This window comes from Neocloeon triangulifer, unplaced genomic scaffold (assembly GCF_031216515.1).
Source record: "Neocloeon triangulifer isolate White Clay Creek 2 clone unplaced genomic scaffold, ASM3121651v1 ptg000014l, whole genome shotgun sequence".
Taxonomy (NCBI): Eukaryota; Metazoa; Arthropoda; class Insecta; order Ephemeroptera; family Baetidae; genus Neocloeon; species Neocloeon triangulifer.
The window spans coordinates 17,418,661-17,438,603 of NW_026775556.1; the positions used below are offsets into that span (position 1 = coordinate 17,418,661).

The 19,943-nt window shown below is 35.1% G+C and overlaps 1 protein-coding gene across 1 annotated transcript in view; it reads left to right on the forward strand.

The window, feature by feature from the left end:
- LOC132199888 (nose resistant to fluoxetine protein 6-like) overlaps positions 1-19,943 on the forward strand; it is a 135,056-nt gene that overhangs the window by 8,549 nt on the left and 106,564 nt on the right. The window contains exon 2 of the mRNA XM_059624977.1: positions 16,973-17,096. Within this exon, the coding sequence (XP_059480960.1) occupies positions 17,094-17,096 (3 nt within the window). The 5' untranslated portion in view covers positions 16,973-17,093. The remainder of the gene's footprint in view (positions 1-16,972; positions 17,097-19,943) is intronic.

Here is a 19,943-nt window from a genome sequence, read left to right on the forward strand (position 1 = left end):
GTGGAGAAGATGCGCCAGCACTTGAGAATTGGAAACACGTGCTTTCGGGAAATCAAAACGCTTCGGTGATTTTATTAAACACGTTGAAGTTTAAAACGCTTTAATGGTTTTAACTGCGGCTTGTTTTGAAAATTTTATAGGTGATTAAGTTCATCCAGTCAATTTTTGTTTAAAAAACAAGTCATTTATTTATTAAAATTAACTTAAATATTTTTCCTTCAGGCAATTTTAGAATGCTACATAAGTAGTAAAATAATAATCATGAAAATAGAGATTTTTTGTTGTTTTAAAATTCATCTCCACAATAATGTAATAAAGATCATATAATTATTTTATAATTATTATAGCTAATAGTTAAAATTAATTTTATTTTATACTATTTTTTCACTTACAAATTTTACCACCGAAAAATTTAAATATACAATTTCTAATGACTTTTTTAACTTATATATAATGATAATTATTTAAAATTTCAAAGATTTTTGAATATTTATTTATTAATGTTTAATAACCTATTATCCTCTATTATCATTTTTATTTATCTATAAAGCAAATTGCTTTGACGAGTTGTCCTTTAACAAAATTCGGAGATGCATCTCTCTCCATCTTCCTCTGACACGTTAAAATCAAGTGGTCAGTGCGGCGGTAATTGGGGGGATCAAAATCAGGTCACTCACTCCTCTCCTTAAATCGAAGACCTGAACCTGACGCCAGCAACTGAAGCTTATACAAAGTATATAAAGGGACGCGGTGGTTGTTGCCGAGTGAGCACCGAGCGCCTCAGGTCAAGGTCACCCTGTCCGTGCGCCGCGCACCAGTCGAGTACCCGGAGAGAGAGAGACTGATGCTGGCGGGTATATTATCCATCTCTCTCGCAGTTGTACTCACATGCAGACAACAATATAATAAACACACGGCTTATTGTTGTTAGAGTTGCGCGCGAAACGCCAAAGAAAAACGTGACGAGAGAAATAATAAATTATTATAATATATCTGGACTTTTATTGTATGTATTTGGCATTGGCAGTCTGTAACCGCGACTTCCTCCCTGTCCGGTATTCGCGCAGCGAGTGATATTTTTATGCACGCTCGTCTTTAATAAAAAAAATTTTAATGCGTTTACTCGTAACTTACTGAGACAGTTGAGAGAGGTGCGCAGTTATCAGCATGGCTGAAAGGGTCAAGATCATCATGATTCTGCTATTGCGCAATTTTCCTCTAGTTTTGCAAGAAACATTTTTTTGCAATGAAAGTTTAGCTTCTTAAATATTTTTTAATAATTTTGGCACACAAATTTTAATTATTAAATTTTTCCGTTTAAAGTTTAAATGATAAATCTTATTTTAATTTTTTTTTTTATTAGCAATACACAATTATTATTTTACTCGTTCTTCATCTCATAGTCAATTATTCATTTTAAAAATAAATTTGTTGCATGTCAAACTTTAAGATTATTTTATCATTTGAGTGATCAGAATACCAACATTATGGGGTTTGTTGTGTTCATTCAGTAAATTAATGAATTATGAATACAAATAATTATGGAAGCCTTGCAGAATCTTAATTTACATTTTCGTTTCAATCAGAATATTATAATTTGGTACATATTTTAATTTTATTAAATGCGGTCATATCTTTTCGAAAACTTCAATTTATCTAATTATAAGATTTTCATGCTAATGTCAATTTATTTTCGCCTCCATAAGTGGTTTCCTCTTATGTCTTGACCTCAACATTTTATTTCCCTTTCCGGCGGCTCTTTTTTGGATTAAAATAAGACAGCAGAAAAAACGCACTTGCGGTTCATCGCAAGCCAGAAAAATAATATACGACTTAAATAAAGTTGCACCGCCAACGCCTTTTGATATGCCGCTTTGAAAGCCGCACACTTTGTCGGTGTGCTGATTTCAATTATCAATTATCATCCCGCATATGCGGTTTATTCTCCCCGCTCGCGAATTGCGACGCAAAATTAGCATTCGCAAACAATCGTTTTTTCTTTCTAAACAGAAGGCGAGTTTACATTGAGATTGAAATCTTATTCTGTTATAAGAGGTGCAGAGGAGATCACTAGCGTGAAGAGGCAAAAAGCGTTTTATCAAAGTCATCATTCGACACTTCTTGATCATCACTGTAACAAAACAGAGAGCAGCAAGAAGACAACAATGGCATATAGGGAGAGGAAAAATGACGCCTTTGGTGTCTTAGCAGGCGATTTTGTCATGGGAAGATGCGTAGCCAGTCTCCCATGCAACTTGTGTGATATTAATCATCTCGGTAGTTAGTACCTGCTCATATTGTGCGGCATTAATTTGTCAAGCCAAATTGCTTTTTATTTATGAAAAATTAGATTTTTTTAAATCAAAAATCTCAAAGGGCCTGAAAACTTCCAGAAAATCGGAAATTATTTGAATAATGAGATGCTCAATAATTTTTTTCCACAATGATTAATTGACGGGGTTATTATAAAATTATTTTTAGACCAAACAATGGACTGAACAATGAAAATGAACTTCAAAATTAACCAATCACGGAATAAACAAACATGTCTTCCGCTTGATTAAACCTTGGATGAAAATTACGCTGAAAAGTTTTGCAAAAAATTCCTGGTGCGGAAAAAATCAATCTTTGCTCAAATTTATGTCAGGATCCTATATAACATTTTAATTATTTTTCTTACCATTTTTAGTTTCATCAAATAAAAATAGGAGACACTCTTTATTTTATAATTTCGGTGATAAATCAGGACAATTTAACTCTGTGGCACCGGCTTTTTCCAAGTGTTATCGGTCGACCTGCGCTGCGTATAAAAGCCGTAAAAGGCGAGTTTAATTAAATTTTATTTCGGCACCTCTGGACGAATAATAGGTCATTCCGAGTTCGTTCCTCCCTGCGTGTGCATCTCTCCGAGATGCAGCCGGAGAGAGATGAGATGATCGTCATGGAGAGATAATGAAGGCGTTGGCAGAGCAGAAAACGACGACGCGGAGAAAGAAACAGAAAAACGGGAGAGGAAAGAAAGGCTGCAACAAGTGTTGATCTCTTGCCTCCGGTTGTTTTCTTTTGGTTGCTCATTTCCAGGAGGAAAACCAGTTTAAATACGCATTTGGTGCTCGTCTTCCAAATTAGCGACCAAAAGTATAAATTGAATATAATATTATATGATATTAATGATAGATTGAGAGAAATTAACGTTTGATATTAATACATTTTTTTTATACTTTCAACAAAAATAATTTTATATAATTTTTTAAAGATCAATTAAAAAAAAAAATTATTCAACTCAATGTAGACGTTCGTTATAATCACACATAAGCTTAAATAGCAATTATTAATAAATATTATCTTTTCTATGCGCTGAATATTAATTATTTAGAAAAAAGTATATATTTTGTTAGCTTTTTTTATGAATTTTATTTCCAATTTTAAATCACAAAAATATATCAGGCTGGCGAGTGCCGTGACGAAAGCGATCTGGACGATAAAAAAAAATTGTGGATAGCCACTGGTTGCTGCTGGTCTTTGGTCTTTCTTTGGTTTAATTTTTTTCTCTCTCTCCGCGCGTCCCGTTCGCCAGTGTGTTGCTCTGCTACTGCTGCATCACGTAGTACGCAATCATAATGATTATAAACAGTAGCTGGTATATCGTGGGGCCAGGTTAATTTATTTCACGGCAGCTCCCGTGCGCGGCCTGCACCGTCTAAACACACATAATGGAGTCGAACGCATTAATTAGATTTTTTATTGCCCGATACGAAAATCGTCGAGACCAGCTGAGGAAGAACACGGACCGATTTAATTGAACAGTGAAAAGAAAAAGAAAACGTCTTGATCTCTCTTGTACGGGTGTAATAGCCACTTGCTGGCAACAAACCGATGACCAGCCCCTATTATTAAAAACCTGAACTTTTTCCAATTTGACGAGAGCTGTCAGAATTAAAGGAGAAGATTCGTGCAGATTTTATTTATTTATATATTTTCCTTTTGGCGCGAGGAGCACTTAAAACGCCATAAAGATTTTTATGCTTATTATGCCAAAAAGATTTTGAGTGGCCGTTTCGTGTCTGATATGCAATTTTAGTTTCTGCTCAAATGTTGTTATTAAATGTTGCGGTCGAGTGCTCCTCTTGTATATGAAACGAAAGAGCCAGGTAGATCCATTCGCGGGTTTATAATAATAATGATCAAGCTGGGGGGAGAGAGAGGATTGGGCGGACGCGAAGGGCAGCAATAAGGAAAATCTGGTCGCGAAATGGAAATTAGGCGGGCGGGTCGTGACGGAAATTTTGATTTACGAACTTGTTTTTGCGCAAGCAGTGGATCTATAAAGTTAATTTTATTGTTCTTGTGTGTGATAATTTAGGCTGATCATTGAAATAAACTGTAAATTGAACGCACTTGGAAATATAGTTATAGGTAGCAAACTTTTTCTGTGAGAGTCTCCTAATTTTAATTGGTTATAATTTGTTATTATTGTAAAATAATATTTTTTTTTCTTTATTTCTTAAATGGAATTTGTAATAATTATATTTCATTTAAATTTATTATATTTAAGTAGCATTATTTAATGAAATTTTAATGATGTTTGTTTATTTAAATAAACTTTTAATATTTATTACTGCTAATTTTTTATTACTTGTTTTATGATAACTTTAAATGCTTATATAAATTCTAGCCCCGGGCGAGTTTTCTTAATGAAAATAAATTTTTGATTCTTGGGATGTTAGTTGAAGAGAATATTGAGAATATATCGAATTTATTCAATGTAATGTTTGCACTCATGAATTTCTATAATTTAGCCTATGCGCACCACTTTTATGCTGGGTGTGTTACATATCAAAATATTCTAATTCATACCAATTGTAAATCAAATTAAACATAATAATATTATGTGAAAAACATTATACAAATTCAAGAGGCAATTTATTAAAATTAATTTATTTTTTCATTCATTTAAAGTAATCGATAAAATATAGAATGGAAAATATTAGTTAGCATTAAAATAAATTATTTGAAAAAATTAAGGTTTACCCGGAAAGAATGCTTAAGATTCCACAATATTTATAAATAAGTTTTTAATCAAATAAATTTGATTGAAACTTTTGCACATTCGTACTGGATTTTATAATTACGGTACCGCATGCATTATTCTTTATTGCGATGGGCTTTTCTTTTTAACAAAATTCCATCTTATTTTTATTGAAACTCTTGATCCATATTGCAGTCTCGGCAGTGCTTTTTATAATAATAATAATTCGCGTCGAGGTAATGTGAAAATAATCAAGGCGCTGGAGCTAATTACGTCAGGCACTCTCTTGAAAGCAGCATAACATTGCGCGACGTATAATTGTGTTCGGAAGCATTAAAAGTGGAGATTTTACCCGCGGCGTCGCCAGTCGCCGCCGCGCGGTCATCACCTTAACGATAACCAAACACACTAACCATTCTTCACAGCTTTTTTAATTGCTAATCCAGACGTGAACAACAAACAAACTCCACTTTTTTCCTCTAAAAAAAGCAGAGGCCAACGCACGTATGCAATTAAACAACAGACAATCAGCATCAGCGCACGGGCTGATGGTTTTCTTCGGAACGCCGGCAGCCAAAGTCGAGAATGAAGCACCGACTCTCGTTGTCTCTCAACTTTGCATGTCAAAACCGAACGTCTATAATTTCTCGACCTCTGCCCTCCGCAAGAAATAAAAAAAAATACACACGCCCGTCGTAAAATCACACAAATCCATGCAAGAGAGGCGCACGCTATCCGCTTCAAAAAATTATCTCTGCAGGCTTCTGCGGCCGACGATGGTCACCGAAATACAAAAATATACAACCTCGCCGGTTTTTACGGCGTGTTGAACTCGAAAATTATTATCAAGCGACGGCACTAATTGTGCGGGTGGCCAATTTTATTTTAATGTACATAAAATAAACCCCTCGCGTGAATTCATTTGAATAATAATTATTTTCACAGGAGCTCGTTAATTCGTGAGCGCGCGTTATATAAATTCAATTGGGGCCGGCGAGTGAGTGCCATATGTCCTGCAGATGCTGAAATCCAAGATGTATATCTAAATAGACAGTTCTCTCTCCGACGCACTCCTCTCTTTCTCGCATGCACTGCACGCGATGCCTCCTTTTTTTTAATACGTCCGCGAGCGGTGGTTTTTAAAACACGTTTCGGATCGTAAATTAGTTTGGGTGTGCGGGAGTTGCTCATATAATGTATAATCAACAGGGGCCATCTCGAGATTTATTATTTTCATACCAACAAATAATTTTTTTGGTAATCAAGTACAAGATTGTATTAAATATTATTTTCATGTCAATTTAAATTAATTTGAAAGAATTGGTATAATTTTTGGTACCAGGGGGCATTCTTGTAAAATCATTGCAAAAAATGTTCTAGAAGTCGCTCAGAATAGTTATAACTTCTTTTTGCGCAGTGTTTTTGGCAAAGGACCTCACCGGAGGCATTTTTTTCATGTGTCATAGGAAATTCCGATTTAAAAGAAATTATACAAATTAAGATCTTTGTTGCACGTTATCCTGGATTCGAAATGAAAAATATTATAAGACTTCTTTTTCCACCTTTGATATGTTTCATTTTTTGCCATTATTTTTGCACTTTTAAAATTTGGCAGGCATTTTTTCCTAACATAATTTGTCTCTAAGTTCATGATTTTTTGCATTTAATTAGCCATGTTATTTTATTAATTTTTGCTAAATCAATGGTCCCCTAATTTTTTGAAGCATTTGCATTTATTTAATGAACAGTAATTTTCTTGCTCCCAAGCATGAAAATCTCTCAAATGTTTACAAAACTTTTAATTGCATCGCCAAAGTTTGCTGAAATCGAGCTCTGCGGAGATGAACAAGTTCGTTTGCTCTTTCTCGAAACACGAAATGTTGCTAATTAGGGAGCGTGTTGGAAACTTCTTGTCTGACCCTCCGTACTTGTGATGCATTTCGGATTTCGGGATAGTGACCATTATCACATCTCCACATTAGCCGGCCGCCGCGTCTTCATTACCGATTATATAATATTAAATTTCACGGGAGGGGTTGTTTGGTTGTCGGCTAATGAACCAGCCGTCAACTTTCAGACTTTACATCTGTTTTGTTTACAAGTAAGTATAATATAAGTTGGTTGGGTTTGGGTGCTCCAAGAGAGAGAGAAAGAGACTTTGACCTCTAAAAACCCCCTCTGGAGCTGCTGCTGGTTTTCCCTCCTTTTTCGAGACAAAACGAGCGAGCAGCCTCCTCTCCCACTTTTACTACTACGTACAAACAGAAGCAACTTCTGCAGGTGTTCTCTCCACGTCAGATGATGTGCAGTGGATAAAAAAAACCTCTGCTGTGCGAGTAAAAAGAAGCCTTTACGCGCGCGGGGAGTAGTGCATGTAGTATTATTATATAGTAAGGCGACGTTGCCGCGTTTGAAAATAAAAGAGGAGAAAAATAAATAATAGTAGCAACGCCCGCTCCGGGTGTGATTTTAAAACCTTTTTCCGAGGGAAATTATTTATATTTCTCTCTCAGATCTTTATCTCGCGCAGACACTTGGGTGATTTCTGGACAATTTTTTCAAAAAAAGGCACTGGTGATAAAATCAGGACTTTTATGTTTATTTCCAGTGCGACGGACGCTAAGGTGAGAAAAGTTGGACGTAATTAATCGCCTGTCACACCGTTTTAAAAGATGAAAATTATGATCACGCCCACGTTTCGTGAAGGCTCACGCTGCGTGAGATGGACGCGGGGAAATTGGATGGAAAGATGCTGCGAGTTGGAAAATGAAAATAAATTATATCAGCGCAGTTGCTGCTGCTGCTGCCGGCTACTCGTGTTTATATTAATGACCTTAAGTGTGCGGATAATTGCCGCCGCAGAGAGATGTAATCAGCGGGTCCGCTGCCAACACAGACGCGCGCGCCTCAAACGAAAATTATGTGCTGCGCGATTAAACTCTGCTCGAGTAACACTGGAGCAACGCCACAGAAAATGAAAACGTTAAGAGACAAATGAAATTCAGTTAATTTAAAATGCCATTTCAACGGCAAAAATTAAAAAAAAATATTAATAATAATCATCATCATTTAATTATGAAAGATTCGCTATTAAAAAATAAAGCTGGCCTAAATTTGTCAATGTTCCGATATATGTTTATTTACTGAGTTTTAATTCATTATTTAGTTTTTAACTTTTCTCATGATGGAAGTTACAAAAAAATCTTTTTATGAAAGATCTAGCAAAAGGTTAAATTAACCTACCCTGGATTAATTTAATCCGCCATTCTGTTTAGGTGGTGGGTTAATTTAGCCTGGGTACGTCTTTTGGGTCGCCTTTGAAGGTTGAAGTTTTTAAGTTGTTTTTCTGTTAATTGAGCTTTTTTTATATTTTTTGTGAGGAAAATATGTTTTTTTTTAAGTTTCATTTATTAAAATTACCAAAAAATGTGTTTAATTCTGCAATTCCAGTTTTTAAGATTAAATTTACAAATCAAATTATTACGTTATAAAAATATTAGTTTTCATTTTCAATTTAAGACTCGTTATTAAATTTCTCTCTGGAAAAAATAATAATATTCTTCATTTTTAAAATTTTCAATCTTTCACTCCCACTTCCTCTCTTGATTATTTGCACTTCAACACCGCACTGACGAAATCATCCCTCGCCGCATAATAAAGAACAAATAAAACGTAGCTCTTGCGTTTGCACGTGAAAAGCGACTATAATGATTCCGATGCACGCATATCGCAGGTGTTTGGTCTCGCCGTTTATGTATGTACATTTATTTATAAAGCGCGGGCAAATATATATATATATAGCAATACATAAGGCTCTTCCCCTCTTCCTCCCTTGACGAGAGTTTAATCCGCGCGCTCGCCCGCGGGGTTTATTGCACAATGCACTCGTCCTAAGACGCTGCTCTCCCCTTCCTCTCCTTCTCCGCACCGATATTTTTATATTTTAATAATTTTTTTCTTGCACAACCTGTGTGCAAAGTGTATTTACGACAATGACCGTCGTCGGTCGGCCGAGAGGGAAAACAGGTTGGCCGCGCGAGATGATTACGTTTCTGAAACGCTCACTTGTAAATAATCACAATAAAAAGCAAGCGAGCGAGCAAAAGGGCTGCATGTGGAGTCGATTATCAAGTCTGCGCTCGCTCTCTTCACGACTCTCTTTATTTTTATTTCGGAAAAGCAGCGATGAATTTATTATCGTCGCGCACACGTGCAGCCCTCCGATGTAACATGACTCACGTTGGAGTGTCAGTCAGGAAGCGAAAAAGAGTATAAAGTGAGAGGACGGATTTTGTCTGTGTGCAGATATGCTGGCCATTAACGAGGTGTAAAGCGGCGAAAGGGGCGAGCAGTGACCACCCGCAGAGAAGGACACAAGGGGCAGCGAGATGCACCAGCTTCTAGAAGTTTATATCATTTTAAATATTCAGCTTCCAAAAATATGTGAAATAGAGGTTTTTTGCAATAAGAAAAATGGGATTTAAATATATATTTTTTTTTCAACTTTATTTTGTTTTATTCATTGATTTAAAATTTCCTTTCAGAAATTATTTTGTTAATAATTGTTATGACAATTTCATATAATTTTACAGTTATATCTGCTATCGAAGTCAGAAAAAAATTGAATTACTTATTACAAGATATTAAGATGATGCTTTGTGTCCTGCTTATAAATAATATTTACGTAAGTTTTTTTACGCTAAATATTCTCTTATTATATTGTGTTGCACAATAAAAATTGTATTTTAACATGATTTTTATGTTAAATTATCAATATTTGATAATACAGAAAAATAAATTGATTTGATTATAGAATACAAAAATTAATTATTATAATGTTTAATAAAACTAAAATTAATTGTTAAGTTGGAAGTTATAGTTTTATTAAATATCACAGCAGGCAATCACTGTCCCCATCCCCAATATCGAGATACATTGATCATAAATTCAAAGTAATTTCATGAATGTAATTACTTTGAATTTTAATGCATTTAATATCATTAAGAGAGCAGGGGAATAAATACAGATCTGATTTCATTACAATAAAAATTTTGAGAAATCACAAAATTGAAAAACAAGAACCAATTTTGCTGAAGACTGCCTAGTGGTTCCAAATGATGCTTTTTATTTTTAGTTTTTGCTCCTATTCCTGTCCAAAACTGCAGCTCTTTTATTTTTGTTTATGGGATCAGACTTTATTTCCATCAATTCTTTTATTTACTGATTGTGAGATTTAACTAATAATAAATATATAATTCAAACCGATTTTTATCTAAAGATGCAATGATCTCATAGAGATTGACCCGATGTCGTCGTTGGCGAATTAAAACTACTTTTACGTTTTGGTATACCCACAAATTTAATATGTATATTAATGATTTTGCCGCTTTTTTCGTGCTCACCCAAATCCATTATGTATTCAATCCCCTCCCTTTTGATCTGCTTCTCTATATACTTTTTACTTTCATACACACATTTTACGTGTATCGATGACTTGACAGTCTGGTCCTCTTTTTAAACTTAAAATTATCCCCTCCCTTCGCAGACCACGTCGTCATTCGCTCTTTGCTATATGAAAAGAAGCGACACTGCGTAATTATTTACTTTTACACACAGAAACCATCACCGAGCGTAATCGCGTTAAATAAAACCTCCCTTTTCACATAATAGAGCAGGATCGAATTTCCATTCGAAAAGTTTGGGGGTTTGCCTTTTATTCGACAGGGGGATGATTTGGAATAGAGAAAAACAGGTGCCAACAGGTGCTCCCCTATGGCTGATTCAATACAAAAAAGGTCAAAGTTGTACGCCCTATTTTTCGAAAACCGACCGAGCTGTATTTTTCAACGGCACACCTGCACACCTGGGGGATGAACGATTTTTGGGGGTGAAATGAGAAAGGGCAGATTCAAATAGGCATCAATTTCTATTAATCATTCAACCCGTATGTGTAAATATAAAACACTATAATGGAAACAAAAAGATCATTGAGTATTATTTATATAAAATCGCGCTTGGTCTGCCAAGGGTGCGTTTTCGTTCACGCCTCATCTCGTCGCTCTCACGCTCTTTGCCTTTTCGTCGCCGCGTCACTAATTGGCACAAATTAATCATTCCGTTAATTTATTTCAACAACAGCAGATGCGACAGTTTGCCTCTCTAATCCGTTTGACTTCCAAACGTCGAAACTGTGGCAGATTATGCTAAATAAAAAACCTTTTTTTTCCTTGAAAGTGTGCTGGATTTTTTGATTATCGTTATAAAGTAACAGCAGTCGGAGAGAGCTAATATAATATAACCCAGTGACTGACTCACTCAACTCGCCGCAGAGTTCAATATCAAGGCCATGAAATGAGTGTGTAAATGTTGATATCCAGTTGAAAAAAACCAGTTGAAATAAATTCTACAAAAAATAATGAAACTTTAAAATTAAAATGGCGCTCTAGTGGATTTTTTTATTATTATTAATAATTCATTAATGCTAAGTTTTAGTTCATTCTTAGCTTTTATATTTAAATAATTGAAGACGTGGAGTGTTGAGACAGTTTTAATTGCCTGCTAAGCACTGAAATTTGATGGAAATTGAATGGATCCAATGTAATATGAATATTTTTGGTAAAAAAAAAACATTGAATCAGCTTCAAAGAATCAATCAATTTAAAGCCAGTTGTTTTACTTAAAGAAGTTTAAATTTTAAAAAATTATATGATATTAATTAAAAACAAAAATTTAAAAAATTATATTAATAAATTTGCAATAAGTCTGGAAAATTCAATTTTATTATAGTTCCAATATTTTAAAATTTTAATTTAAAGAAAAATATAAACAAAAACAGATTCAATATTTATAATAATTTTTTATTTGCCCAACGTGGATGATTTTAGGTCTGAAGGTGCGTCATCGCCACCTTTCTCAAGTGCACGTGCATCAGCACTCCACCTCGCCCTGAAGCTAGCAAGACAAACAACCGAAAAGTCGAGTTTGTGTCTGGTGAGCGCATGATGCAGACATGCACACAGTCCTTTTTCGGTCGTTCTTTGCTTAATGACTCATTGTGCCGCGCTGCGTGCGTGGCGTGCGAAAGCGGCATTAATTTAAAAAATACAAAAAGCAAAAGCCGCCCTCTCCCTCCCTCTGCTACTCATTTTAATACTTTGACGCTGACCAGACACCCGCGGCTGCACACCTGTTATATTTGCCGCGGTAATTATTCAAATTAGCTACTGGAGGGGGGCCGAAAATGGGAAGTTTAAAAATGATCCTCAAATGTGTTGGAAAAATAATACCATAGGAGAGAGCAATTTGCGGCGGATGCAAATTGAAGTGATTTCTGCAGTGTCACGCCAAGGCAATTTCATTTTTTTTTTCGCATTTTTTATGTTGAAAGCTGAATATCATCTCATTTCACATCAGCCAAATTCGGTCTGAAGAAAAAATATTTAAATAAGTTGTTATTGAAAAACTTTTTTTTTATGAAAAATTGTAATTCAGTCAAATATTGAAATAAGAATTTTGTTCTTTTAACAAGAAGTTTAATTGCAGTATTTTTAAAGCAATTTATTGTAAAACAAAATTATAAATCTCAGCCATACACTGCTGAAGGCAAATTAATTATTAATTTGTATCTTTCTAAAATTAATATTATAAAAACATTTTCATCAATTTTATGGATTGAATGATCAATGCAAATGAAATTTTACAAGGATTCTGGGCATCATTTGTAAATGTATTATTTTTTACTTTTTTGAATAATTCAAAGTTATTTTTTTAAAGAAATCAAAAATTTTAATTAACAAAAATAAATGTATTATCTTTTAAAAATAATTCTTTTCCCATCCTGATTTGACTTTTGTTATTAAATTTAAAAGTTCTCTCTCCCTCTTCGTCTTTTAATAACAAATTTTTTTCACCGTCTAGCTGTCTTGGTGAGCGCATAAAAAGTGCACGCAATTTAACAAATGCGACGACGACAGCACGAGAGGTGATTATGCAAATTTGCATCGCCTGCTCCCACTTATCAGCTCAAATGCACTTTCAATGCGCGCCGCGAGATCAGAATGCAATTTTTAATATCACTTTGCTTACGAGGCAGAATGCACCCCTGATGCTCCTCCGTCTCTGGTAATGTGCGGCAATTTTTTACGCCAGCAAATGAAGTGAGAATGAGTGTTTTTTATTTCGCCGAGAGAGATGCGGGTAGATAAAAGATACACATAAAAATTTCCCTCGCGGTGCAAAATAAATCGCAAGCGATTAATTTTCTCCTGCACACAATTTTCTGATTGATAAAGCAAATTAAATTTGGATGGAGAGAGGATACAAAAAATATCATAGCATAAAAAATAAATTTCCTCCCCTTCGTCGCGGATAAGACGATTTGTCTCTTTCGGAAGCTCTCAGGAGAAATTTCTGCAGTTGCAAATCTGAAAATTATTCATAACGCATTTCCCAGCAATTTCCCGCTCCTCTCTTTAACTTTTTGAATTCCCCGCTGATTTGAATAAACGATCCGCTCCTTTTTGCATGTGTTTATTATATGATATGCATCTCTCTCAATTCTCGTCGGAAAACCAACACTCTTGAATCAAAAGAGAGTATAAAGTCGAAAACGATTTCGCGCCGGATGAAAAATGGTTTTCAGGTGCTCGGCGACACTTAATACTTCTCCCTGAAATAATGACTCTCGGTCTGTATGTGTGTGTATAAAAATTTAATGATGCCAGTTCGTCTTCTCACTTGTCCGTGCTTTTTTCTCCTCTATGTGCTTTATTACGCGCGAGAGAGAGGTGAAAGAAAACAGGTCTTTCGATTAGACACCGAAAGGGGAGCTGCAGGAATATAAAAAAATTACCATTTTATTATGTAGCAAGAAAAGAGAGGAGAAGGAAAAAGAAGGAAAGCGGCAGATATATAGTGTTGCTCGCGCGGAGAGAGATGATGAATATGAGATTATCTGTCAAAGTATAATCCAGGCGATAATTAGGTGTGTCATGTGCGACCGGAGCATAGAGCGATGCGCGGTAATGTTTAAATTAAAAAGTGGACAAAAAACACGCTTGGATGATTTGAAGATAGATGCGGCATAGATCGGGGTTGAGATGAGAAGGATAAAAAAAGAAGAAAAATTGATCTGCGGCTGGTTTATGTATTCAATTATGGATTTGATTGAAGAGATTTTATATCTTTAATAAAACTAGCTGCTCAAAATTATCATGTAACTATTATAAAGAGACTCGTTCCCTGTAGCAACATTAGCTTTATTTTAGTAATTCAACATTCAATGGAGCATCTCCTGTTATAATGAAACGTTAAATCTCAACTTATTTTACATTCGTGGGATTAATTTTTGATAAAAATATATGTATCAATTGATGGCAACATTAAAAAGATTTCACTGTACCTTCAAATTTTACATTAAATAAATTTAAATCCGAACTATCAACGTAAGGAAAAATATACTAATAATTTTTTAGTATACTAAATTAAAATAAGCTAATAATATAACATTACTATGTGATATAATTTTGCAGCTTAATAAATTTTTATCGGTTCTTTGGGTATAGTTTCATTGATTTTTGCATTTTTCTCTGCCTTTTTTCAAATCACGAAACAGTAGCAAATATTTTTTTTTATTTATTTATTTATTTTTTTTGAAAGAGATATTTTATTATTCGAATGGTACAAGTCCAGCCAAGCTAAAAAGCTTATCGGCTGGTGCTCATGTTAACTAACGAGCACATTTTGTTTGAAATTCAGTATAGTAGAACTGGTTAAGATGTAAAATATTTTAATAATTGGTAATGATAATAAATTAAACATTTAAATGTTTAAACATATTAAAGACACTAGCATTGGCAAAGATTTTGCCAAAACTTCTAAGATCTTAAGGATATCTATTTGTCGCAATGAGCATTTGATTATTATTAATTTAAATGTTGTAATTTTTGCAACCTTGCGACTATTCGAATTATATAGAAATAGGGATAATTATGCATTACGCAATCACAAATCTATTTTCCCAGCATGCAACCGTCTGCGCTGTCGCATTAACAAAGCGCACGGCCGATTCGTGCACCAACACAAACAGTGAATAATATCTGCGCGAAATTAGACCGTCTGGTTCGGTTTCACAGAGTGAGCGACATCATAATATCATAATTGGATGCACCACGCACTCTATGCAAACACACACATGCAATAACCTCCGACGACGACCCAGTTGCAGCCGCGCCGACAATCAAAATCTCCAACTATAATTATATCAATCAATTTATATTTCTGCTGTGTATTATCCTCTGTATTCAATCGCTGCTCTAATGATGCCCGCTTGTTTACTTTTGAAACTTGCTGCCACGACAAAGGATAATTATGTGCGCGGCCAATACGATAATTGCCGTATGAATTCATTTACAATTGCAGCTCCGTCTTCATCTTCTCGCGAGAACGATTTATTTCATTTTTCCTTTTGCGCAGTAGCTCGCTTGTCATTCGTTCCGTGGTATTAATTTGTTCTCGCCGGCCGGAGACAAGAAAATGACCATCGCACTGCGCGAGCTAAACCAACACATGCACGCTTAATATTCTCCGGCGACTGTAATTGAGCTCGTAAAAGGCTTGCGCGCGCGTGTGTTCGTCTCAAGGGAGGATTTTATTTGCCGGCCGCATCAGAGAGCTTGATTTATGAAGAGAGCAAGATGTACAATTTAGTATTATGTACCGGGGCCGCAAAAAGCTTTGACGGAAAAAAGACGGACTTCAAAGGGAGAGGGACTCACTCTGTTGCTTAAATTGACGCTTAATTGGCCAACGTGGAGGTCAAAGAGATTAGGAAAAGGGTGCGCGGAAAAAATTCGCTGTCTCCAGAGAATTGGCATTTTTATATTCAAAAGGGTAACAAATACTTTTTTTAAAAACAAAATTCTTGTAAAAAATTTAGCTGACAAAAGGGAGAGTAGAAAATATTGGATTTACTCCAGAATGGATTCCCAAAAGACAGTTTTGATGATTCTTAAGGAGGGGCTTTTGCTTCTGGAATCATTAAGGGATTATTTTGATTGTTGAACATTGTTGTACATTCAAAATAAAATTGCTTTCCTATTTCACTATATATTTATGCTTTTTTGGTGGATCACAAAGGTCAAGAAAACTCCTCTGTTCTCTTGTCATTATCTAATTAAATTGAATTTGCAGAGCTTGCAATTTTAAGCAAAATTTGTTGGCCCATTTTTCACAAGTATATTCTCATTTTGTCCAAAAAAGGCCAATCTGGCGAAAGCTATTTTTGTTGGCTTGAAGCTTTGTTGACGCTTTGAATTTTCGGAGTTCTTATTAGCATAATATATAGTCGAGACCTCAAACAAAGAATTTGATTTTTTCTTTCCAACAATCACATTTATCTGTTTATTTTTTCAAAAGTTCAAAAAAATTAAGGAGATTTAACTAAAATAGAAATTAACAAAATAAAAAAAATCAGCCATGGCTCTAGCGGCTAGTGAAATTTCCATCGAAGGAGAGTTTGCTGTGCTTTAGGAAGTTGCTTGGAAGAGAAAAGCCATTTCTCCATTCGCTCCCAAATTGACGTCTCATTTCAATTGTATATTATCAGCTTTTTCTGTACTTTTAAGTTATAGTTTTTATTTTCTGTATTCATGATTGTGTTTCGAATGGAACATAAATAAATAAAATTAAAAATTCTCAATGTAGTTAGTTTCTATTTAAATTTTCAAAATAAAAATCATTGCTAATAAACTTTCTTTAAATTTTTCTTGCTTTCTAAATTAGAATTTTGCAGATGAAATAAGCTATCAAATGCTGAAACAATATTTCTAACTTTTTCCCATTAACTTATTTTACCACCACAGACAACCATATTTCTGATAACAAACGTTAATGTTCTCAGATTACACACTTTTTCTCACGCACATTTTCCTTTGTTTTGTGCAGGTCACGTGCCGCGGCGCTTAATTATAGAAGGCAGCTCGCGTCTGGCGTCTGGCATAGAAGAGGAAATCGCCTCCGACCTTGACCTTTCGCCACCCGTTTTCACACTCGGCCAGCCGTTAGTATGGTAAGTACCTTGCATTGTTGCGTTTTTCACTTTTGAATGGGCGCCCAGGACGTCTCTCTCAAATGCCGTCGTGCATAACATTAAAGAAAGAAAGGAAAGCCGCGCGCGCGAAGTAAACAATGTGCATCACGCTCGTTGACTCGGCGGCGCGGTGTGTAGCTGAGCGTGTTCGATTACATAAACGGTCACGCCGCCCGCGGTCTATTTGTCGCCGAGTGTCGCGTGAAATATTAATTAATCCCCATAATACCTGTATTTATCGTACAGCTGCTCACGAGAAGTGTGGATTAGGGATTATTATATCGAACGATGACACCGCTATAGATTTTTAGCAAATTAGAGCACGAGTTCAGTAAACTTTGATTTCCTCACAAATTGCTTTGATTGGGAGAAAAAATGTAAATATTAGAAAATTTGTAGAAAATAATGCGATAATTATTAGAGATTTTATTAATTAATCTACAGTGATCGCTTACAAAAAAGATAAAAAATGTTCTTGCATAGACAATATGATTAAAGTCTCTTTTCCAGAAAAAGGTGACATTTTAGATGAAAAATTCCCGAAGTATTTTTGTAAAGCAAAATTTAATTATAAACTTCTACAGCAGAAAATCGGAAGAAACGAGATTTATTAATTTTTAAAATTTATTACGGCATTATATTTTTTAACAAAATATAAAATGCACATTATCAGAATTTGCTTGAAGTTTTTTAAACTCGTGTACAATAATTTTCAAACACTATTGTTGAAGAAATTTAATTTCTGGAAAAAAATAAAGTTCAACAGAAAAAACAAATTACTGTCTCAAATTAGTTCAGATATTAAAAAAGTACAAAAAATTTGAAGCTACTTATATGGAATCAGATTTACACAATTTGGAAAGATCCCATGTTCAATTGAGCTATAGAGTGAATTTAAAAAAGCAGACGCTTTCATCAGTCTGTAGCTGTGAAATTGCAGAGGATTGAGAATTATAATGAAATTAAATCGTCAATCCGCATTTTAATTAAATGAATTCATTTTTCTAACTGAATTGGTGTGTCATGAATTTTTTTTTTAATTTAATTTTTACTTGAAAAATTGAGGAAAAAAATATATTCAAACAAATTGTATTCTTTTCTAGGGGGAGAAAAGCGCAATATAATTTAATCTGAGAAATTCCTTCAGTTTTTTTTGCTCTTATTCTTGTCATGCTGGACTTTCCTGGAATTGATTGTCCGTTTGCAAGGAGGTTAGCAGCTCAACACTCTTTTTTTATTTTACTTTTTATCGCCGTTGCAAATCGATGTTACCTAACACTAATGAGATGGGTTTGTGTATAAGACCGAGAGGTGCAATGTAAACACACCTCCATCCGTCTCGGTCGCTGAAAGGCCTGCTGACATTTTGAGGTCTCTTGCCATACGCGGATCCATATTATAAAAGTGCAACCACGTACAATCATTTCCCCGCTCCACTTCCGCGCACAGGGTGTTGGAAAAACTTTTCATCGGTTGCATAACCACTTCGCGGAATCCTGCACAAATGCTGTCCGTACTACTTTTACGGGGCGAGTATCGCACAAGTTGACGAATGTAACCCAGTTAAATTAATCATCCTTTGTGCCGAGTCATTTTTCTAAATCCAAAGCACACCTGCCGGCTTTCGCCTGACCGGCTATGCAACACGCGTTGCCTCATCCCGCAACAACAACAAACGCACACACGCCACTTTTTTCATGATTATTTCCTTTGTCCCATTCCGGGAAAAGTGCCTGCGCTTTTTGCGAGAGCACAGCGAGCCGCGAGAGAAATGAGTAATGGGCGTTGCAAGTTGCACCGATGCACCGCTTCTGCTTAATTGCGTTTGACATGATTGGGTTTTTACGTGTCGAGCTGCCTGTTTCGCAATTGAGGGCACCGGTGTCCGTTTTTCTATTTATCTTTCGGATTTGTTTGTCCTGCAGCTTATTTATCTGGGGTGTAAAGGTATGCAACCTGCGTGGCACAGGCGTTCTGCGGGGTGGTATAAGATGTAATGGATTAAGATTCCAAAATCACAATCACAATCATTTTAAGACGAAATGATTAAATTTTATAAGAATTCTAGATTTAATTTTCAGCAGATAGAATTTTATAGAACAAATATTTGTAATAATTTGTCAACTTTAAATGTTGAGTATTATTTAGTATTTCATGAATGGAAAACAAAAAATAAAATATATTTAGTGTTACTCTTTAATATATAAAATTAATTTAATTACATTACAAAATTTATATTATTCTTTGCCACAATTTTCCGTAAATAACATATAACATTATTTTATTGGGGATGATATCAGTTTATTTTACAATGTTAGCAACACAATTTTGGATTTATGACTTTATTGAACTTTTAGCACTTATTCTGATTAACCTCGGCCACCCGCAAGTCAAAGTTAACCAAAAAGCGACGCGATAGACCATCTGCTACATTTTTACAACCTAACCCCTGGAGTGAAATTTGATTGATCACGATAATTGACCTTTGTTTTTATCAAAAATCCCCTCTTTTGACAAAAAAAAAACCACGCACCAAATTGGCTAAATGAGCAGGTGATTTTGTTGCGTGTAATCGATTATCTTGTCTATGTCCGACAATTAAAGCTCGTGGCCGAAAATTAAGCCGGCGGCACGCGATAGGAAACGCCGTATGTCAATTACTGCACTGACCGGAAGTGCGGGGCTCAAGTGCAGGCCAGCCAGCACGGATTTTTTTTTTATTTGCCAAAGAGAAGGCAGAGCGGGGCATTTAAAAAGGGATGCTCATTTTTTTCAAAGACTTTGACAACGAAGCAGGAAAAGGAAAAAGAAGGGTTGGTCGCCAAA